Source organism: Homarus americanus, unplaced genomic scaffold, assembly GCF_018991925.1.
Source record: "Homarus americanus isolate GMGI-L3 unplaced genomic scaffold, GMGI_Hamer_2.0 scaffold46197, whole genome shotgun sequence".
NCBI lineage: Eukaryota > Metazoa > Arthropoda > Malacostraca > Decapoda > Nephropidae > Homarus > Homarus americanus.
Genome location: NW_024723050.1, coordinates 4,439,626 through 4,465,341, shown reverse-complemented (window position 1 = coordinate 4,465,341; position 25,716 = coordinate 4,439,626). Strand labels below are relative to the sequence as shown.

The window sequence follows — 25,716 nt, the reverse complement described above, 5'->3', positions numbered from 1 at the left end:
GGAGGTAACATCTTGCTTGACTCTCTCTTCAACTAAACGCTTTTTTTGTGTGTTTCCAAGCAAATTATTGGTCATTTTGAAATATATTTTACATATTGACAATATATAATGCAGTGCAGTGTTGATTTAAAGAAAATAATCTTGAAATACACCAAGAGAACTAAAATTTTATGGTGAAATGGTGCCATGGGGTGACTTCTCTTCCACCCCAATGCCTTCTTCCTTCTCCTCCACCCCATTCTAATTCCCATCATCATCATCATCCAGGAGCCTTCTACATACACACCTCAAAGTAAGTGAACTTTTCTACCATTTTTGTTGAATTTAGGAAATTTTCGGTGAGCTGGAACCAATTACCCAAAAACCCATTGAAACAATGGTTTCGGTTAACGAACTTTTCGGTTAACGAACGACCTTCTGGAACGGATTGAGTTCGTTAACCGAGGGGTCACTGTAATACCATCCATAAGGTGTTCCTCGTATCAACGCAGGCTGCGTGTTTCTCTCTACTTGTCTGTTGTTTTCTTCTCAAACTCATTTCATTTGTTAAGCTTGTAAATTAATCTAGCAACTCAGTCCCTCTATCAACACCTACAAGTTCAATCAAGTTCAATATACCCAGACAGCCTCCTAGGATACAACTACCAAGACAGTCTCCTAGGATACAACTACCCAGACAGCCTCCTAGGATACAACTACCCAGACAGCCTCCTAGGACCCAACTACAGTCTCCTAGGACTGAACTACCAAGACAGTCTCCTAGGACCCAACTACAGTCTCCTAGGATCTACTTTTTTATTTTGTTCTGTTCTAATTTCATAACCCAAGTCACTTCCAAAACATTCACGCTTCTTTTAAACACCACAAATTCTAAAGTTAAAAATTTTCCCTGCTTGTATTTCTATAAAAGATTTTAAACACACATTTTTGGCAATCTAAGACTGAATTACCACAGTGTGTGTGTCTACACACACACACACATATACAATACTACAGGTAAAAGAATTGTGCTAAGGGTCAACACAAAGGGAATATACATTTCTTTGTACGCAAGTAAAAATGTCCCCCCCCCCCCGCAAATGTTATTTGCAGCCATTTTGAGAACCTAACCCCCGCAAAATTGAGGGGGCCCCCTGTACCTAGATATAAAAGCCATTTACATAACTAATGCATATAACAGAGAAGGAAAATATAATCCAATAAATATTACTTTATTGATCTTTCAATTTTTTATTATGAAATTGCACTTTCAGATTAAATATCAGACCAACTATTGATTGCACTTTAAAATCAAATATCAGAACCTGTGCCCAATACTCGGCCGTATATTAAGGAGAACATTTACGTAGCTTTATACAAACGTACTTAAACAAAAAATATAAGTTAACTTTGGTTTAGTCTTGATACCTGGTGTTGTAATAAGCAGTTACTGAAGGAGAGCAAGACCTGGAAGCCCATTATCCCCAGCTGCACAAAATTCTTTAGGGAGTCACTCTCCCAAAACACCTCAAAGGACATTTGTACAGTTCAACATATCAAAATTAACAACTGTAGAGAATACAAAAGCAAGTGAAACAAAGTCACACCCATTTTAATGATACAACCTAATAAAGTCATGGCCAATGCTACTTCTTGTGTTCATTCTGGACTTGATAACATTCATAAAGCTGGATGTCAATGGGATGAAGCAAAACGAGCAGTGATACCAATCACAGAACTGGGTGTCACTGTAAAGCAAAGCATGTCTGATATCATTCACACAATTAAGTGTATTACAAAAATTAAAGAGTATATCTTATTAATGGAATTTACAAAACTGAATATCATTGTGAAACGATGTATAATCAGATCTAAGTTCCTTTATCTACACAATGAATGCCAATTATATAATTAGCCACATAAGTCTTTCACAGGGAAATGATTGGAGGTACATCTGAGAGATGAAGTAAGATATTTAGGAGTAGGAATTTACTACTGATGGTCATGTCAGCAAGGCAAGAATGGGATTCAAGTATTTGAATAGATGTGTAACCATCCCGTCAATAGTAATACTGTACGTATATTCAGAGATTTCTATGACACAGTTTTTGGATATACAATGGCAAGTGTACAATTAATAACAGAGCAACAGTACAGTGTGCTACTAGTATGACAACAGTGGTAGTGTGTACTACTAGTATGACAATAGTGGTAGTGTGTACTACTAGTATGACAACAGTGGTAGTGTGTACTACTAGTATGACAATAGTGGTAGTGTGTACTACTAGTATGACAACAGTGGTAGTGTGTACTACTAGTATGACAACAGTGGTAGTGTGTACTACTAGTATGACAACAGTGGTAGTGTGAACTGCTAGTATGACAACAGTGGTAGTGTGTACTACTAGTATGACAATAGTGGTAGTGTGTACTACTAGTATGACAACAGTGGTAGTGTGTACTACTAGTATGACAATAGTGGTAGTGTGTACTACTAGTATGACAATAGTGGTAGTGTGTACTACTAGTATGACAATAGTGGTAGTGTACTACTAGTATGACAATAGTGGTAGTGTGTACTACTAGTATGACAATAGTGGTAGTGTGTACTACTAATATGACAATAGTGGTAGTGTGTACTACTAGTATGACAATAATGGTAGTGTGTACTACTAGTATGACAATAATGGTAGTGTGTACTACTAGTATGACAATAGTGGTAGTGTGTACTACTAGTATGACAACAACAGTAGTGTGTACTACTAGTATGACAATAGTGGTAGTGTGTACTACTAGTATGACAATAGTGGTAGTGTGTACTACTAGCATGACAATAGTGGTAGTGTGTACTACTAGTATGACAACACTGGTAGTGTGTACTACTAGCATGACAATAGTGGTAGTGTGTACTACTAGTATGACAATAGTGGGTGTGTACTACTAGTATGACGATAGTGGTAGTGTGTACTACTAGTATGACAATAGTGGTAGTGTGTACAACTTGTATGACAATAGTGGTAGTGTGTACTACTAGTATGACACCAACAGTAGTGTGTACTACTAGTATGACAATAGTGGTAGCGAGTACTACTAGTATGACAACAACAATAGTATGTACTACTAGTATGACAAGTGGTAGTGAGTACTACTAGCATGACAATAGTGGTAATGTGTACTAACAGTATGACAACAGTGGTAGTGAGTACTACTAGTATGACAATAGTGGTAGTGAGTACTACTAATATGACAATAGTGGTAGTGAGTACTACTAGTATGACAATAGTGGTAGTGTGTACTACTAGTATGACAATAGTGGTAGTGTGTACTACTAGTATGACAATAGTGGTAGTGAGTACTACTAGTATGACAATAGTGGTAGTGTGTACTACTAGTATGACAACAACAATAGTATGTACTACTAGTATGACAAGTGGTAGTGAGTACTACTAGCATGACAATAGTGGTAGTGTGTACTAACAGTATGACAACAGTGGTAGTGTGTACTACTAGTATGACACCAACAGTAGTGTGTACTACTAGTATGACACCAACAGTAGTGTGTACTACTAGTATGACAACAATAATAGTATGTACTACTAGTATGACAAGTGGTAGTGAGTACTACTAGTATGACAATAGTGGTAGTGTGTACTACTAGTATGACAACAACAATAGTATGTACTACTAGTATGACAAGTGGTAGTGAGTACTACTAGCATGACAATAGTGGTAGTGTGTACTAACAGTATGACAACAGTGGTAGTGTGTACTACTAGTATGACACCAACAGTAGTGTGTACTACTAGTATGACAACAATAATAGTATGTACTACTAGTATGACAAGTGGTAGTGAGTACTACTAGTATGACAACAACAATAGTATGTACTACTAGTATGACAAGTGGTAGTGAGTACTACTAGCATGACAATAGTGGTAGTGTGTACTAACAGTATGACAACAGTGGTAGTGTTTACTACTAGTATGACAACAGTGGTAGTGAGTACTACTAGCATGACAATAGTGGTAGTGTGTACTAACAGTATGACAATAGTGGTAGTGTGTACTAACAGTATGACAACAGTGGTAGTGTGTACTACTAGTATGACACCAACAGTAGTGTGTACTACTAGTATGACAACAATAATAGTATGTACTACTAGTATGACAAGTGGTAGTGAGTACTACTAGTATGACAACAACAATAGTATGTACTACTAGTATGACAAGTGGTAGTGAGTACTACTAGCATGACAATAGTGGTAGTGTGTACTAACAGTATGACAACAGTGGTAGTGTGTACTAACAGTATGACAACAGTGGTAGTGTGTACTACTAGCATGACAATAGTGGTAGTGTGTACTAACAGTATGACAATAGTGGTAGTGTGTACTAACAGTATGACAATAGTGGTAGTGTGTACTAACAGTATGACAATAGTGGTAGTGTGTACTAACAGTATGACAACAGTGGTAGTGTGTACTACTAGCATGACAATAGTGGTAGTGTGTACTACTAGTATGACAATAGTGGTAGTGTGTACTAACAGTATGACAATAGTGGTAGTGTAGTGTGTACTAACAGTATGACAACAGTGGTAGTGTGTACTACTAGTATGACAATAGTGGTAGTGTGTACTAACAGTATGACAATAGTGGTAGTGTGTACTAACAGTATGACAATAGTGGTAGTGTGTACTAACAGTATGACAATAGTGGTAGTGTGTACTAACAGTATGACAACAGTGGTAGTGTGTACTACTAGCATGACAATAGTGGTAGTGTGTACTACTAGTATGACAATAGTGGTAGTGTGTACTAACAGTATGACAATAGTGGTAGTGTGTACTACTAGTATGACAACAGTGGTAGTGTTTACTACTAGTATGACAATAGTGGTAGTGAGTACTACTAGCATGACAATAGTGGTAGTGTGTACTACTAGTATGACAACAGTGGTAGTGTTTACTACTAGTATGACACCAACAGTAGTGTGTACTACGAGAATGGCAACAGTGGTAGAGTGTACTACTAGTATGACAACAGTGGTAGTGAGTACTACTAGCATGACAATAGTGGTAGTGTGTACTACTAGTATGACAACAGTGGTAGTGTGTGCTAACAGTATGACAACAGTGGTAGTGTGTACTACTAGTATGACAACAGTGGTAGTGTTTACTACTAGTATGACAACAGTGGTAGTGAGTACTACTAGCATGACAATAGTGGTAGTGTGTACTACTAGTATGACAACAGTGGTAGTGTGTACTAACAGTATGACAACAGTGGTAGTGTGTACTACTAGTATGACAACAGTGGTAGTGTGTACTACTAGTATGGCAACAACAGTAGTGTTTACTACTAGTATGACAACAGTGGTAGTGTGTACTACTAGTATGACAACAGTGGTAGTGTGTACTACTAGTATGGCAACAGTGGTAGTGTGTACTACTAGTATGACAATAGTGGTAGTGTGTACTACTAGTATGACAATAGTGGGAGTGTGTACTACTAGCATGACAATAGTGGGAGTGTATACTACTAGTATGACAATAGTGGGAGTGTGCACTACTAGTATGACAATAGTGGTAGTGTACTACTAGTATGACAATAGTGGCAGTGTGTACTACTAGTATGGCAACAGTGGTAGTGTGTACCACTAGTATGACACCAACAGTAGTGTGTACTACTAGTATGACAATAGTGGTAGTGTGTACTACTAGTATGACAATAGTGGGAGTGTGTACAACTAGTATGACAATAGTGGGAGTGTGTACTACTAGTATGACAATAGTGGTAGTGTGTACTACTAGCATGACAATAGTGGGAGTGTATACTACTAGTGTAGCAACAACAGTGGTAGTGTGTACTACTAGTATGACAATAATGGTAGTGTGTACTACTAGTATGACAACAGTGGTAGTGTGTAATACTAGTATGACACCAACAGTGTGTACTACTAAATATAACAGTGGTAGTGTGTACACTATTATGACAACAGTGGCAGTGTGTACTACTAATATGGCAACAGCAGTAGTGTGTACTACTAGTATGACAATAATTGTGAGTATTATTACTCTAGTATGACAACAGTGGTAGTGTGTACTACTAGTATGACAACAACAGAAGTCTGTACTACTAGTATGACCAAAGAAGTCTGTACTACTAGTATGACAACAACAGAAGTCTGTACTACTAGTATGACAATAGTGGTAGTGTGTACTACTAGTATGACAATAGTGGTAGTGTGTACTCCTAGTATGACAATAGTGGTAGTGTATACTACTAGTATGACAATAGTGGTAGTGTGTACTACTAGTATGACAACAACAGAAGTCTGTACTACTAGTATGACAACAGTGTAGTGTGTGTACTACTAGTATGACAACAGTGGTAGTGTGTACTACTAGTATGACAACAGTGGTAGTGTGTACTACTAGTATGACACAAGTGGTAGTGTGTACTACTAGCATGACAATAGTGGAATGATACTACTAGTATGACAACAACAGTGGTAGTGTGTACTACTAGTATGACAATAATGGTAGTGTGTACTAGTAGTATGACAACAGTGGTAGTGTGTAATACTAGTATGACACCAACAGTAGTGTGTACTACTAGTATGACAACAGTGGTAGTGTGTACTACTAGTATGACAACAGTGGCAGTGTGTACTACTAATATGGCAACAGCAGTAGTGTGTACTACTAGTATGACAATAGTGGTAGTGTGTACTCCTAGTATGACAACAGTGGTAGTGTGTACTACTAGTATGACAACAATAAAGTCTGTACTACTAGTATGACAACAACAGAAGTCTGTACTATAGTAGCAACAACAGAAGTCTGTACTACTAGTATGACAATAGTGGTAGTGTGTACTACTAGTATGACAATAGTGGTAGTGTGTACTCCTAGTATGACAATAGTGGTAGTGTATACTACTAGTATGACAACAACAGAAGTCTGTACTACTAGTATGACAACAGTGGTAGTGTGTACTACTAGTATGACAACAGTGGTAGTGTGTACTACTAGTATGACAACAGTGGTAGTGTGTACTACTAGTATGACAACAGTTAGTGTGTACTACTAGTATGACAACAGTGGTAGTGTGTACTACTAGTATGACAACAGTGGCAGTGTGTACTATTAGTATGACAATAGTGGCAGTGTGTACTACTAGTATGACAACAGTGGTAGTGTGTACTACTAGTATGACAATAGTGGTAGTGTGTACTACTAGTATGGCACCAACAGTAGTGTGTACTACTAGTATGACAACAACAGATGTCTGTACTACTAGTATGACAATAGTGGTAGTGTGTACTACTAGTATGACAACAGTGATGTGTGTACTACTAGTATGACAACAGTGGCAGTGTGTACTATTAGTATGACAACAGTGATAGTGTGTACTACTAGTATGACAACAGTAGCAGTGTGTACTACTAGTATGACAAGTGGGAGTGTGTACTACTAGTATGACAATAGTGTGTTTAGATGGCAACAATGGGGTGTGTACTACTAGTATGACAATAGTAGCAGTGTGTACTATTAGTTGACAGTGGTAGTGTGTACTATTAGTATGACAACAGTGGTAGTGTGTACTACTAGTATGACAACAGTGGTAGTGTGTACTACTAGTATGACAACAGTAGTGTGTACTACTAGTATGACAACAGTGGTAGTGTGTACTACTAAGTATGACAACAGTGGTAGTGTGTACTACTAGTATGACAGTGGCAGTGTGTACTATTAGTATGACAACAGTGGTAGTGTGTACTACTAGTATGACAACAGTGGTAGTATTGTGACTACTAGTATGACAACAGTGGTAGTGTGTACTATTAGTATGACAACAGTGGTAGTGTGTACTACTAGTATGACAACAGTGGTAGTGTGTACTACTAGTATGACAACAGTGGCAGTGTGTACTATTAGTATGACAACAGTGGTAGTGTGTACTACTAGTATGACACCAACAATAACTAGAAGTTGAGAGAGAGGAATAGAGACTTATTAAACAATATATTTTAGATACTAGAGTGAAATTATAAATGGATATCAGATGAGCAAAAAGGGTCCATGAAAGTGTAGGTGCGGGTGGGGGGAAGGGGGGAGACTGGGCTTGCACAAGTACAATGACCAGCTGATACATTAAATTCTGGATACAATGAAACTATCAGAATTACAGAGTTGATTCTATAAAAGTTAATAACATAACCACCTTTGTTTTAACCATTCAACTTGCAGACTACTGTACTGTATTTGTAAGAACTCTGTGGTGTGAACCAATTCATAAGATATCTTCTGTATAACTAGACTAATACAACATTCATACCTGTCCTTTAGTGAACGAGTTAGCACAAAATTAATAATCTACTTAAACCTAGAGAGAGCTAATGGATCTTACACAGTACTGTATATCTATATTTCACTTCCAGACACACACACAAAATAATTCAAAGGTGACGACTATTTCATCTGATACAGTAGCCTACACTTCTTTCCCCTTATTATGTAATCTAACCTACTCCTAACTAAAGAAACAATTAATAGTAAACAAAACCTATTTTTAGGATATCAGATATGTGTTTGTTACAAGCTCTGAGGACTACCTGCTTTACTGGTGATCATATTGAGTGCATGCGCTTGAAATCGTGAATAAAAAAAATGCACTGTACCTTAGGAAAAAACCCAGGATGTTTATGAATATTATCAAAATCAAGGTTGAATTTGAATTATCATATGCTTTACATTTAGCATTTTATAAAAATACTGTAACTGATGCTGGTGACAAGAAAAGAAAACTGAGTAGAGGGTGGGAGGTGGAGGGGAGGGAAATGTTGCAGGAGTCTGTCATTCTGGACAAGCTAGTACAGCCCAATCTCGCGCAGGGCCCCCTCCACTGCCTCATCCTTGAAAGAAAATGGGACATTAGCCATTATGGGTTGGAACCCATCTACCCAAGAGACCTCAGGATGTACTGCCTGGGGGACACATTTAGGAAAACTTAAGAAATATTTATGATGCATTACAACATCTGATGTTCAAAATACAATCTTCTGCCACTTTCATATTAATCTACTTAATCACTGAATATGATTCAGGTACCCCATTCAGTGAGTGTATAAAAATATGAAACTCATACTATGAAGTAAGATGTGCTTGACCATCAGCTGATGATGAATCATGAATACATCAACAGTCCCCTCAAACATAAACCTAAAGGGGCTGACCTCTTTCTTGTCAAGAGCCTATATCTCTGTCTTTTCCTCAAGGATTAACTGGAGATCTAGTGCTAATGGCAAGTACTGTACAACAAGTGTTTTTGACAATCAGTTATTATATATGAAAAAATCTAAGAAAAAACTATACAGTATTCAAAACAAGTTTAATCTTAGTTACATGCTACTTCAATAAAACACGACTTCAGTCAGGTATATTACCTAACTAGAATAACTAAAATCAGCGGTTAATAATGAACTCATTCTCGTTACACGGAACAATTCTTGCAACTGCAGTTATTTGCCGAGCAACTTTGGAGCAAACAAGGGAACAACACATACATGCCAACCTGGCAGTGGCCTAACATTTCAGTGGCTCGAAGGAAGGCTAAAGTAAGGGTTTTCAGGTTCATTCACTGCACATCTGCCCTCCCATTAACACAAACACAATCTTCCACTGAACCGATGCATAATGAAGGTAGTTTATCTCAGTCTTTCCAATAAAACATCACGAGCATCTGGTTAAGCTACTGCAAATTATTAAAGAGGAACCTCTAAGGATCAGTGAAATGAGAAGGGTCGAATTTTGGTTCATGCATGTATTTAACAACAAGTTACATAATGTGAGGTTACAGTTTGTCATCTGGATGACTTTATAGTACTGTTTTTAAGTCATTAACAGGGTCTATTCCTCTCCACTTTATTTCTCTCTAGATAACAATATATATATATATATATATATATATATATATATATATATATATATATATATATATATATATAATAGGCCCAATGGCTACACTAGCATTCTATTGTTATGGATGGGTGTAATGATCACTTTCTTATATTAGTAATACAAAATATGTCATAAGACACTTGACTAGCCAATCTCAATGGAAATACTTTTCAGGAGAAAATTAGAGGATGATAAAACTGTAGTATATTAAAGGAAAGGAAGCACTATTTACGATAAACACAAGGATTAAAGAGGTCAAAAGACAGGTGCAACAATAAGAAGTCGGGCCAGAACAACGTTTAATATCATTATCACAACACTGGAGTCAAGGAACAAATACTGTATTACCCAGGAGAAACACCCTATATGTCAAATAATACTTCACTTGTGAGTGCATTTTAAAGCCTTGAATACCTCTGGATATAATCATATTTTTACATCAAACACTTAAATGCCAAATGCATATTTTTAAATGTATGCACAATTTTTATTATGTTTTCCAGCTTGTCACTGTATACTGCACCACTGTGATGTCAGACATTAAGACATTTTCAGGTTCACATCAACTTCATTCTTTTATTTAAATAAAAATAAATAAAATCTTAATTTGTGCAACTAAAGCAACTTTAATTGGCATCAGAAAATATTGATTGTGCTTTACTGAAAAATAAGGCAATAGCCTGATATTTATGACCTTGGCTTTCAATCTTGACATTGGGATATCAATATGTGAATCATTACCGAGAGGAAACCGAATACCCGATCTATCTTGTCCATTCATGTCATCCAACGTCCTCTCTTCCTACTTACACGCATACAGATAAATCCTAGTGTCATTCATACCCAAGTCCTCGGGAACTTAGACACGGTGTTAAGAATGGCTAATAATAAATGGCAATATACCACAGCTATTTCATGCTGTGATGAAGGAGAGTAGGAACTCATGGGGAGATCATAAACCCAAGGTATTCCAAGGAGGATACAAATCCCTAATTATTGTGGAATGTACCAGAATCTTACTCAAGCATGAAAGGTATGACTTTTAAAGACTAATTTTAAAGAACTCAGAAACTAACAAGAAGGAACAACAATGATACACTTCTAGTTATTCTAAGGTCCGTATTCACAAGATTCTAGGTGTGCCATCAATACACACAATGTAAATTCGAAAACAACACTAATGTTTCTCGTACACAAACATGTTATTGACCACTTGAGCACCTCCTTCCACATTAAACAAATATGGGAATATAATCTGTTATAACGGTACAGGTATTTGTGTATTTGCAGATGTGGAATATTTACTAATGTGACAAATGATTGTCACATCTCTACAAAACAGCAAAATATATTTATATTTTCCATATGAATGGCATTACAGAATGTCTTATGAATACAGACTGGAATACAATACAAACAATCTACATAACCAAGATCATAAATATAATAAAAGTATATCTGTAAACTGTTTACCCATAAAAAATATATAAGCTTTTGGGATAGAAAGCACAAAAATAAAGGATGCCTCACAATCACACACAAACACACACACATAGAGGCATGCATGCAAGCATGCAGTTATCAACAAAATTTAAGCTAAGCTAATAACATTGAAATAGCTGTGCCAAAAGACCATTTGTAAAAATAAAAAATTAATTAACATGCATTGGTATGTGTGTGTGTACATGTCCATGTATTCTAAGACAACACACTGGCCGAGTGGAAGTACTGTATGCGGATTATACAACAATAATAAATTCTCAAGTTATGAAGCACAAATAAATTCTGAAAAATCAAGCACCACATATTTTAAAGCTAAATAATGACAAGACTATTTTTACAGCACTTCACTTGCAACATGCAAAAATATTGGTAAAATTTAAACACACACACATATATTAAGTATTGAGACCAATTATGACAGCTACCACATGGTGAGTCTATTGACAGCTACTTCTGATACACACAAGTGCTTGTAAAACATGACATCTGCAGTTCTCATATCATAACTATTTTTCTTAAGATTAAAGTTGTCAAAACAGTGAATAGAAAATAAATGTTTCTCAAAAGGAAAACAATGAAAATGGTAAAGATAGAAAATCTTGTTTTGTTTAGTTAACTGCAAGTCTGTCAAGTTACTGGTAAGAGCTAGTATGTATATATATATATATATATATATATATATATATATATATATATATATATATATATATATATATATATATATATATATATATATATATATATATATATATATATATATATATATGGTTATCGCATATACCTAGATCACAGCACTTAGCTTCAATTTACTTGCATATATATATATATATATATATATATATATATATATATATATATATATATATATATATATATATATATATATATATATATATATATATATATATATATATATTCAAGGCTAGTTTAAAACTGTTGTCTAAAAATTATGATAGATTACAGAGAAAAATATTTCATCCACTTCTATATTTACAAATAATATATTCACAAAATCTAAAACTTCAAACAGGAGAATCAGTCTTAAGAACCCTTGTATTTCTCCATTTGCAAGATGTCATTTGTGATAAAAATATATACGTACTATATACTGTATACCCTTTCTCCCCCTAGAATCCCACTCAAAAGTTAAACATCCTGTAACCAGAGAAATAACTTCTAGGTTTATGATATCCCTATACTCATTAATTAGCCCAGTCTATTATAGTTATCAGCATCATGGTTCTTGCAAAAGAAGTCTCTTGCCTTGGAGAAGTGTGTCTGAAAAATTATCTACAAAAACAACTTCCAAAGTTGGATTTCCAAAGAAAAACCAGCTGAAGCCTTTGTCATGACCGATTCCAGCCAAAAGACTACTTCCAGAAGGACAGTTTCCAATGTTTCGTCGGCACCTTTGAGGTTTGCCGGGACATGTCACTGGGGGTATATTTTGTAAATGGTTGGCTCACTACTTCAGCAGGCTGATTCATCCCCAACCAGTAGCCACTACACAAAATTCTCTGATATTAAACATAAATATTTGTCAAAATACATATTTCTCTATTAAAAATATAATAAAATCTCTATCATCAAAAATTTTAGTACACTACAGAGCTGTCAGCCAACCAGTTACAAAATGAATCTGCAAGATCCTGGAAGGCCCTTGCAGTCACAACTCGTAGGCTGTGTCGCCGTAACTAACCTCCTGCAGCAGGTCCTGGGCAAATTGCCTTGAGCACATTTTTCTTGCTGGTCTCACAGACTTCTCCTCCAACCATCAGCTCATCCAGCATAAAGTATGCCTTCTCAAAGTTGAAGATGATGTCTAGTTCACACACCTGTTGAATATCCACTTGTCAAATAACCAGCCACAAACATCAAAATATGTATTCGAATACCAGAACCAGTATCATAAAGTTTACTTAGAGATGCCAGTGAACATACAGATTCTGGTAGAGTATTGAATACATGAGCAACAACTTGCATTACATGATAATACACTGAACACTTTACATGCTCAAAACTTTTACAATATCCTATGGTGATGAGTAAGTAACAAAATGCAGTCTTCCATTTCTATAACCATTTCACTCTTCTTATAGTTCCCCAGATTGAAATGATTTTATGATTTATGTATATCCTGTATTACATTAATATATCTTGAAAGAATATTAAACAACTGGATACCTTGTACTTAGATTTCCAGCAAGAACTTGCATAAAATTTATTGTGAATGCTTCAATATATAAGAGTAAACCTGAAGAAAAATTTTCAATATGATGCTAAAGTACAGTATCCCAGATGCATGAAATTGTATTATATACGAAAAAAAATTTCTACATGTATAACTTGTTTAAAACTTTCGGTCAAATGTGACATTAATGAGGAAAGCCAAGTTTTCAATCAATATTTTTATTGCACCTTCTAGCTTGATTTTACATGAAAGAACACCAAGCAAATCATTAAGGAAATTACCCCTTTACCTAAATTACTGGGGAATAGATAAAAATAACTGCTACATGAGCAATAGGGGCAAAACCTTGCTCAGGAGGATCATTGAATATTATGGTATAGTAGTAGCCATCCCTAAGCATAATAGGGAAGTATTTTTTCAAATTTCCATGGTTCAATTCTATAAATTCAATAAACTTTGATTTTTTTGTACATCAAAGAGTTAATATAAAATATAAATGCAATTTTCCGTCAATAGCCAATATATCATAAACATGCACCACTTTTATCATTTTACATACCATCAAAAATGAGGTCAGGAAACACTTAAGAAATTGAGAATTTAAGCATAAAATCCCATCCTATGGCTGAGGAGACAACCGAGAGGTAATGTACTGTGCCACTGTTAAGCACTTCACAGGTAAAGACTGCCATTGTTTAATTCAAAAGATGTATACAATAGTATTTGAGAGAAGGAAACATCATCCTAACCCTTTAGGCAGTAACTGGCGTCTATTGCTGGTTTTCTAAGGATGTCATTTGAGCACTAAAAAAATCAATTTGCAATATAGCCTTTTTGGCGACATTTTCTAAACAAAAATATCATGAAGATTCATATCTGACATAAAAATTGGTGTAAATCTAAGGTTTATAATGAAACTTATAGGTTTTGTGAAAATATATTAAAAAATATAGTATCCAGTACAGTACTTTGTATACATTACTTTAGTTGCTAAACAATGTACACCATGTGATCCAAATATATTCCAATAAAGAACAAAAATAATTCAGGAGCATTCAGATCCTTGTACAGTAAAGTATTATAACTACAGTACATATACCTTCAGGATTTCTAAGCATACTCTATCTACTAACATGGTACCAGTACCGTTTCGTAAGGCCTAGCCCTACGCATATCAGTAAACATAGGCCTAAAAAGCAAACAGCCATCATTTACTACCTCAATGTAAGCTTATTTACTATTAAATATTCATAAAATACCCACCAACATCAACATACACACCAACTGTACACATATTGATATAATGGGGTTCATATTATAGTATAAAGTAATACCCCTATTTACGCAGTCAATTGAACCTGGAGGTCCCGTGGCGAATGCGTAAATGGAATAACAGAACATATGGGATTAATTGAAATAGAGACTGAGCCGACCCCCAAACTCCCACTTTTGGACTCAATACCGACACAATACCTATGTTGTAGTAAATAACATCTTAATTTTATGATGGTATGCACACACAATTAATATTTAGAGAAATACAGTCGCCAGGTTAATGTCCATTCAAATAATGGACTCACCCCCCCTCTTCCCACGCTTGCTCCTGGCTCCTCCTCTCTGAAATGTTTGGGTGAAAAGACTAGATTTTAAAGTATAGTAATAAATAATACCTCATATTAAAGTTCACGATATTAAAATTGACATTGCTGGATTCCTTGCAAGACCAGGAATAATTTTGAATATACACGTCATATATTTTGAACAAAAGATAACACATTCCCTCTGTGTAAACAAAATTCTTGCATTAGATCTAAAATTTGTATGTCTATGCAAATCCATGATGTTTACATTCAAAATGATCATCATATTGTAGAATTCCAGCAATGTAAATTATATTCTGGCGGGTAATTTATGAACTAAATAAAAATTATACTTCCTGCAGCGTATATGAGTAGATGCACCGTGTAAGTGGGAATTCGGTTCTGGCAGATTGCAGCGTATATGTAAGCGGCGTAAGCGGGGTATACTGTTGATACGTCGGATAATTCGCTGATTTTTATTTCGTGGTCCTCTATTATTTGCTGATGACACCCTGGATGTACCCAAGAATGTCTGTGGATAGTTTTAAGTTTGCCGGCATTTTTGCGGCTGGTAAGGGGAGTGTGCAAGTTTTGTGGCGTACCCCAAGGTGTCTCTCTTCCCAGGAGGCTAGCCAGCTCGCTACGCCTCAGTCCGGGATAAACATTTGTCCGGATTACCGCGTGCTACCTGCTCTCAGTATCTTCTGTCCTCCGTGCTTGTGATGGCTCACAAACAACCTCGACCGCCTTCATCCTGCGTGGAATGCTTCCAAACAAGAAAGCCTCAAGCCTCCTGTTCACGCACCTCCTCCTCCGAACTCTGATTCCAACATGGACGACCCTCCTCCGGCCACTCCCAGCTCTGACCTCCCTCCACTATCCTCTGCCTCCTCTTCCAAAAAGGAGGAGAAACCTTAAATCCCATGCTATCACCATCATCATAATTTTCACCTGGCATCAGTGGCAGGGGAGGCAAATGGGCTCTACGGCTGTCAGTTTTTGTTTGTGGGAAGAATTCATTTACTCCAGTAATAATACAATGTGTTTTATTATGTCATTGTAGGAAAATGAATGGTTTATTTAATTTGGTTATCACTGAGCCAGTATAATTTTCATAGTAGACTACAAAACATGTTTTTCTCCCATACACACTGTAGGCCTGGCTACACCTGGCATCTCCCATACATACTGTACACCTGGCTACACCTGGCATCTCCCATACATACTGTAGGCCTGGCTACAACTTTAATCTCCCATACATACTGCAGGCCTGGCTACACCTGGCATCTCCCATACATACTGTAGCCTGGCTACACCTGGCATCTCCCATACATACTGTAGGCCTGCCTACACCCAGCATCTCCCATACATACTGTGGAGGCCTGCCTACCTGGCATCTCCCATACATGCTGGCAAAGGCCTGGCTACCTGGCAGCTCCATACATACTGTAGGCCTGCCTACACCTGGCATCTCCCATACATACTGTAGGCCTGGCTACACCTGGCATCTCCCATACATACTGTAAGCCTGGCTACACCTGGCATCTCCCATACATACTGTAGGCCTGGCTACACCTGGCATCTCCCATACATGCAGGCCTGGCTACCTGGCATCTCCCATACATACTGCAAGCCTGGCTGCACACCTGGCATCTCCCATACATGCCAGGCCTGCCTGCACCTGTCTCCATACATGCAGCAGGCCTGCCACACCTGGCAAAAGCCTGGCTACCTGGCAGCTCCATACATCTGTGCCTACACCTGGCATCATACTGTAGGCCTGGCTACACCTGGCATCTCCCATACATACTGTAAGCCTGGCTACACCTGGCATCTCCCCATACATACTGTAGGCCTGTACCTGTCTCCCATACATACTGCAGGCCTGGCTGCACCTGGCATCTCCATACATACTGTAAGCCTGGCTACACCTGTCTCCCATACACACTGTAGGCCTGGCCACACCTGGCGCTCCATACTGTAAGCCTGGCTACACCTGGCATCTCCCATACGTACTGTAGGCCTGGCTACACCTGTCTCCCATACTGTAGGCCTGGCTACACCTGGCATCTCCCACATACATACTGTGGCCTGGCTACACCTGTCTCCCATATACTGTGAACAATACACTGTAGGCCTGGCTGCACCTGGCATCTCCCATACATGCACAGCAGGCCTGGCTACGGCATCTCCCGCACATGCTGTAGGCCTGGCTACCTGGCATCTCCCATACATACTGTAGGCCTGGCTACACCTGGCATCATACATACTGTAGGCTGGCTGCACCTGGCATCTCCATACTGTAGGCCTGTGCACTGGCATCTCCCATACACACTGTAGGTACGGCTACCACCTGGCATCTCCCATACATACTGTAGGCATCTCCATATACTGTGGCTGGCTGCACCTGGCATCTCCCATACATACTGTAGGCCTGGCTACACCTGGCATCACATACATACTGTGAGAGCTGGCTGCACCTGGCATCTCCCCATACATACTGTAGGCCTGGCTACACCTGGCATCTCCCACTTTTGCCACTGTACACCTGGCTACACCTGGCATCTCCCACCAAATACATAGGCCACCAGCTACACCTGGCATCTCCCTTTATACTGTACACCTGGCTACACACAGCATGCCTCCCATAAATACTGTAGGCCTGGCTACACCCCGGCATCTCCCATACATACTGTACCTGGCTACACCTGGCATCTCCCATAAATACTGTAGGCATAGCACACACCACTAATCTCCCATACATACTGTACACCTGGCTACAACTGGCATCTCCCACTGTAGGCCTGGCTACACCTGTCTCCCCATACATACTGTGGGCTGGCCTGGCATCTCCATACATACTGTAGGCCTGGCTACACCTGGCATCTCCCATACATGCTGTGCCTGGCTGCAACTGGGCATCTCCCATACATGCCGTATGCCTGGCTACCACCTGGCATCTCCCATACACACTGTAGGCCTGGCTACAACAGGCATCTCCCATACATACTGGCAGGCCTGGCTACACCTGGCATCTCTCCATACATACTCTGTCGCAATACACCTGGCATCTCCCATACATCTCCCATTTTACAGCCCAGGCCTGGCTGGCATCTCCCATACATACTGTACACCTGTACACCTGGCATCTCCCATACATGCTGTAGGCACAATGCAACTGGCATCTCCCATACTGTACACCTGGCTACACCTGGCAACTCCCATACACACTGTAGCAGGCCTGGATTTACACCTGGCATCTCCCATACATACTGTAGGCCTGGCTACACTAATCTCCCATACATACTGTAGGCCTGGCTACACCTGGCATCTCCCATACATACTGTAGGCACAGCTACACCTGTCTGCTGCCACCTCTCCATACATACTGTAGGCCTGGTTACACCTGGCATCTCCCATACACATGCCAGGCCTGGCTACGCATCCTCCCATACACACTGTGAGCCTCAGTTTACCACAATATACATGCCTTTTGTAGGCCTGGCTACACCTGGCATCTCCCATACATACTGTAGGCCTGGCTACACCTGGCTCTCCCATACATACTGTGACCTGGCTACACCTGGCATCTCCCATACTGAGGCCTGGCTACACCTGGCATCTCCACTTTGTACTGTAGGCCTGGCTACACCTGTCTCACATACATACTGTAGGCCTGGCTACCTGGCATCTCCCAGCACATGCACAGGCCTGTTTACACCACAATACTCATACATACTTTGTACACCTAATACACCTGAAAAATGCTCCCCATAAATACTACAGCAGGCCTGGCTGCCACCTGGCATCTCCATACATGCCTTGCACCTGGCTACACCTGGCATCTCCCATACTGCTGTACACCTGGCTACCTGCCACATCTCCATGAAGCCACTTTGGTAGTACGGCTACACCTGGCATCTCCCACTTTTTATACTGTACGCCAGCTGCACCTGGCATCTCCCATGCACTGTAGGCCTGGCTGCAGCTTAGACATCTTACATACATACTTTGTGAGGGCTGGCTACACCTGGCATCTCCATACATGCTGTGCTGGCTACCTGGCATCTCCCAAAGCCTGTGGCTGGCTGCACCGGCATCTCCCATACACACTGTGAGGCCTGGCTGCACCGCAACTCCCATGCATACTTTGTACACCTGGCTACACCTGGCATCTCCCATACATACTGTAGGCTGGCTACAACTGGCATCTCCCCATACATACTGTACACCTGGCTCCTGGCATCTCCCACGTACTGTAGGCTGGCTACACCTGGCATCTCCCATACATGCTGTAGGCCTGGCTACCTGGCATCTCCCATACATGCTGTAGGCCTGGCTACACCTGGCAACTCCAGCACATACTGTAGGCCTGGCTACACCTGGCATCTCCCATACATACTGTAGGCTGGCCACACTACGGCATCTCCGCGTACTGTAGGCCTGGCTACACCTGGCAGCTCCATATACTGTAGGCGCGGCTGCATCCTGTCGTACTGTAGGCCTGGCTACACACGGCATCTCCATACATACTGGTCTGGTTACACCTGGCATCTCTCTCCCTTGCTGTAGGCCTGGCTACACCTGGCATCTCCCATACTGAGCCTGGCTACACCCCATACATGCCTTGAGCCTGGCTACACCTGGCATCTCTCCCATACATACTGTAGGCCTGGCTGCACCTGGCGGCTGCATACATACTGTAGGCCTGGCTACACCTGGCATCTCCCAGAAGCTTACTGTAGGCCTGGCTACACTGGCATCTCCACATACTGTAAGGCCTGGCTGCACCTGGCAGCTCCCACATACATGCACAGGCCTGGCTACACCTGGCATCTCCCATACATACTGTAGGCCTGGCTACACCTATCTCCATGCGTACTGTGAGCCCTGTGGCTACACCTGGCTCCATACATACTTGTAGGCCTGGCTACACCTGGCATCTCCCATGCAGGCCTGACTGCACCTGTCTCCCATACATACTGTAGGCCTGGCTACACCTGACATCTCATCATACTGTAGGCCTGGCTACCTGACATCTCCCATACATACTGTAGGCCTGGCTACACTTACAGCAGCTCCCATGCATACGCAACCAGGCCTGGCTACCAGCAGCCTGCATACCATACTGTAGGCACCAAGCTACACCAGGCATCTCCCCCATACATACTGTAGGCCTGGCTACACCTGGCATCTCCCATACATACTGTAGGCCTGGTTACACTTGGCATCTCCCATACATACTGTAGGCCTGGCTACACCTAGCATATCCCATACATACTGTAGGCCTGGCTACTGGCATCTCCCATACATACTGTGGCCTGGCTACCTGGCATCTCTCCCATCGTGCTGTAGGCTGGCTGCACCTGGCATCTCCCATACATGCTGGCCAGGCCACCACCTGGCATCTCCCATACATACTGTGAGGCCTGTACACCTGGCATCTCCCCATACTTTTGTGGGCCTGCTGCACCTGGCAACTCCCATACATACTGTAGGCCTGGCTACACCTGTCTCCCATACATACTGGGCTGTACACCTGGCATCTCCCATGCGTGCTGTAGGCCTGGCTACAACTGGCATCTCCCATACACCTGTGGCTGGCTACACCTGGCATCTCCCATACATACTGTAGGCCTGTGGCTACACCTGGCATCTCCCATACATACTGTAGGCCTGGCTATACCTGGCATCTCCCATACATGCTGAGCTGTTACACCTGGCATCTCCCATACATACTGTGAGCCTGGCTACACCTGGCATCTCCCATACATACTGTGGCCTGGCTGCACCCTGTGGCATCTCCCATCTGTACTGAGGCCTGGCTGCACCTGTCTCCCCATACGTACTGTAGGCCTGGCTACCTGGCATCTTATGCATTACTGTAGGCCTGGCTACACCTGGCATCTCCCATATGTACTGTAGGCCTGGCTACACTAGCATCTCCCACATACTGCAGGCCTGGCTACACCTGTCTCCCATACTGTAGGCCTGACTTCACCTGGCATCTCCCAACATACCCATCTCCCATACATACTGTAGGCCTGGACACCTGGCATCTCCCATACGTAGGCCTGGCTACCTGGCATCTCCATAAATATTGTAGGCCTGGCTGGCATCTCCCATACATACTGTAGGCTGGCTACACTTGGCATCTCCCACATACATACTGTACACTGTCTCACATACTGTAGGGCCTGGTTACACCTGTCTCCCATCACGATACTGTAGGCCTGTTTCACCTGGCATCTCCCATACATGCTGTAGGCCTGGCCACACCCTGGCATCTCCCATACATACTGTAGGCCTGGCTACACCTGGCATCTCTCCCATACACATGCACAGCAGGACTATTTACCTGGCATCTCCCATACATACTGTAGGCCTGGCTACCTGTCTCCCAGCACATGCTGTGAGCCTGGCTGCATCTCCCATACATACTTTGTAAGCCTGGCTACACCTGGCATCTCCACATACATACTGTAGGCCTGGCTACACCCACCATCTCCCATGCATTACTGTGAGCTGACTACACCTGGCATCTCCCCATCGTGCTGTAGGCCTGACTACACCTGGCATCTCCCCATACATACTGTACACCTGTACACCTGGCATCTCCCATACATACTGTAGGCCTGGCTACTGTCTCCCCATACTGTGAGCTGGCTACACCTGGCATCTTATGCACAGGCTGGCTACACCCAGCATCTCCCATACATACTGTAGGCCTGGCTACACCTGGCATCTCCCATGCATACTGTAGGCCTGGCTACACCTGGCATCTCCATACATACTGTAGGCCTGGCTACACCTGGCATCTCCCATGCATTACTGTGGGCCTGGCTGCACCTGGCATCTCCCATACATACTGTAGGCCTGGCTACACCTGGCATCTCTCATACATACTGCGGGCCTGACACCTGGAATCTCCCATACATACTGTAGGCCTGGCAGCTACCTGGCATCTCCCATACATACTGTAGGCCTGGCTACACCTGGCATCTCCATATGTACTGTGAGCCTGGCTACATCTCTGCCTGTGAGCCTGACTACACCTGTCTCCCCTTACATACTGTAGGCCTGGCTACCTGACATCTCCCATACATGCCATGAGCCTGGCACACCTGTCTCCCATACATACTGTACACCTGGCATCTCATGCATGCTGGCACACCTGGCATCTCCCATGCATGCACAGCACCTGGCATCTCCCATGCATACTGTGAGGCCTGACTACACCTGGCATCCTCACATACATACTGTAGGCCTGACTACACCTGGCATCATATACTGTACACCTGGCATCTCCCATACATGCTGTACTGTGCACCTGGCATCTCCCATGCATACTGTGAGCCTGTACACCTGACCTCTCCCATGCATGCACCTTGGGCCTGGCTGCACCCCAATCTCCCATACATGCTGTACACCTGGCATCTCCCATACATACTGTACACCTGTCTCATACACATGCACATGAGGCTTGGCCTGGCATCTCCCATACATACTGTGCCTGACTACACATACTGTAGGCCTGACTACACCTGGCATCTCCCATACATTCTGTACACCTGGCATCTCCCTATACATACTGTACACACCTGGCATCTCCCATACATACTGTACACCGTACACCTGGCATCTCCCATACATACTGTACACCTGGCATCTCCCATACATACTGTACACCTGGCATCTCATACATACTGTACACCTGGCATACATACTGTACACCTGGCATCTCCCATACATACTGTACACCTGGCATCTCCCATACATACTGTACACCTCGCATCTCCCATACATACTGTACACCTGGCATCTCCCATACATACTGTACACCTGGCATCTCCCATACATACTGTACACCTGGCATCTCCCATACATACTGTACACCTGGCATCTCCCATACATACTGTACACCTGGCATCTCCCATACATACTGTACACCTGGCATCTCCCATACATACTGTACACCTGGCATCTCCCATACATACTGTACACCTGGCATCTCCCATACATACTGTACACCTGGCATCTCCCATACATACTGTACACCTGGCATCTCCCATACATACTGTACACCTGGCTACACCTGGCAACGGGAGCGGGTAAGGGAAGTGGAGTGACTGCTAGTTAGTGCATCCTCTGCAGTTTTAACTTTCCTCGCTCCTTGCTATGTTTCACTGGATTTACTTTTATTATACATAGTGGTTACTGATAGAATAATGTTTAACAGTAATTAATCATGTCATTGTAGCTAGGTTAGCTCATCATTGTAACCACCAGGCTACTGGGCCAAGCTGTCAGGTGTTATGTTTTTTTCAACTTGTATTTTTGGGTAGATGTACGTAACTTTCTTAATTTATTTTTATTCATTTACATGCACACACCATCCTACATATATAGTATTGTGAAAAAGAATACAGTATTACACCACAATTACCAATATCCTTCATGTTGGGTTTGGCTAGATGGCTACAAAAGAAATTCTGTAAGTTTGATCTACGTATCAACCCAGCTGGCGCTGGAGCTGTATGGTAACTCGACCAACTCGACTGTAACAACAAAGCACGAAGTTGACTTGAGCGTAGACTCCCATTTTTTCTACATTACATTTTGTTGTCTGTTTCTTAAGGTACTGTATTTGTGAGAGGATTTCCCCATTATTACTGTATTTATTTGTATGCATTTTAATAATAATAATAATAATAATAATAATAATATTAATATTAATATTAATAATAATAATACCTGTAATAATAATTAATGGTTTATTGAAAGAGCATGGCAGCCGGAATGCTGAATATATACAGTTACATAATTAGGGAATGGGTCTCTTGAGTGACAAATAACTTAGGTGATACAAATATGATATACAATAAGATTTATCACTAAGTGGGAAGATGGTTATACTACAGGGCATTTGAACACAGTGACAGTGCAAAAAGGTTGATTACGAGTTGTTAATTTTTATAATGGTTGGGACTGGGCTGTTCTTATAGCATGTGTGTGTACTCACTCACACACTTCAGCCTTCATAGGGTGAGGACGTCGGCGCTGCCCGCTGACGCGGCCATGGGGTCTTGACCATGGAGACAGCTGCCAGCCTGGTTTGTTGGGCTTTCCCTTCCCTCATTTCCTCCTCCCCAACAGTACAGTGTAAAGATTGACAATCAACCCACAAGTGATATACAAAAGTGACAATTTCAACTCGAAAGGAAGAAAACTGTTAATGACAATCAGTGCTTAGCGGTCAGTGTTGACCTGAAGAGGACCACACACCCAGTCCGCGGTACACTCACCACCACCACCACTGGATGAAGAGCCATGAAAGACTCCACACTACATCAGGAGAGAAATGAGGACTCCCTACTCCACCCAAGTGAGGAACTATGAATTCCTTACATCACATGAGGAACAAGAACCATCTCCAACACCCTGTGTGAGCTGAAGGACCTACCCGGTCCACACGGTGGATCTGCAGCTGTAGTGAGGTAGCGGGTTAGCACCCAGGTACGACAACGGCCATCCAGACAGTGGGCGCCAACATCAGGTCACAAAAATGTTTACAAGACCAGCTCCCACAGTACCAGATCTATAGTTAATCTATATGTTGAAACTTTGTTTCTTTAATTTTTGTATTGAAAGCTTTTCTCAATCAAGTGACCCCTTCCCCACTTCCACCATATGTAACCTATCACCTCTGTTCATTGTATATTTTCAGCCTTCGGGCTGCCATGATATCTCAATAAACAGTTAATTATTGTGATTAATTACACAATACAGGTAAAAGAAATAGTTGTCCAAAGAACAAACACAAGGTATGAAAGTAAATTTATCAAGTGACAATGTAATCAACAAAGATAAATTAGTTTATTGGTTACTTTCAGGTTCAAATTTACTGGCTAAAAAAACAAGATGGAAGAAAGGTGCTGATATAGAGAGATGAAAGAAACCAAAAGCCATTTCCTACTTGAAAAGTTTTCCCTGGTGGAAGTTCTGGAAAAACATCCTGAAACTAAACCAATAATCTAAATCGTGCTGAAATAATCAGGACTGGAAGGCAATCAATATTCAAATCCCATTATCTGTCAACAAATGAACCACAAACAACTTGGATTTGAACAGCACAGAAGACAGAATGGTGGACTGATCTCTATACTCCACTTTATAAACATGCTTGGAAAGATGTCCACCTCATCAGCAAATTAGCACAGAAATGGGACAGAGCCAAGGAGATGGATAGGAGGGCTGTGCTGACAATGAATTTTGGTGGATAACCAAAGCACATGAGGATCTTCCAATGGGTTTACCCATTGTTAAAGTGAAAACCCTTATTAAAGTAAATGAAAACCATAAACAAGTACACATCCTGTAACAGAATTTTCCTCAGTTTTCTCTTTAATCTGATAAGAAACAAAAATCATATTACTGTATTGATCACACGAGATGGTCTGACAGTAGTTAATCTTACTGAAGCTCCAATCGAGTGTACTG

At 41.1% G+C, this 25,716-nt stretch overlaps 1 protein-coding gene across 1 annotated transcript in view; it reads right to left on the bottom strand.

Annotated features, from left to right (window-relative positions):
• Positions 1 to 25,716, bottom strand: part of LOC121863294 (AP-1 complex subunit sigma-2-like) — a 71,386-nt gene that overhangs the window by 32,813 nt on the left and 12,857 nt on the right. Inside the window, 2 exon segments of the mRNA XM_042361883.1 lie at positions 13,145 to 13,166; positions 13,168 to 13,280. Of these exon segments, the coding sequence (XP_042217817.1) occupies positions 13,145 to 13,166; positions 13,168 to 13,280 (135 nt within the window).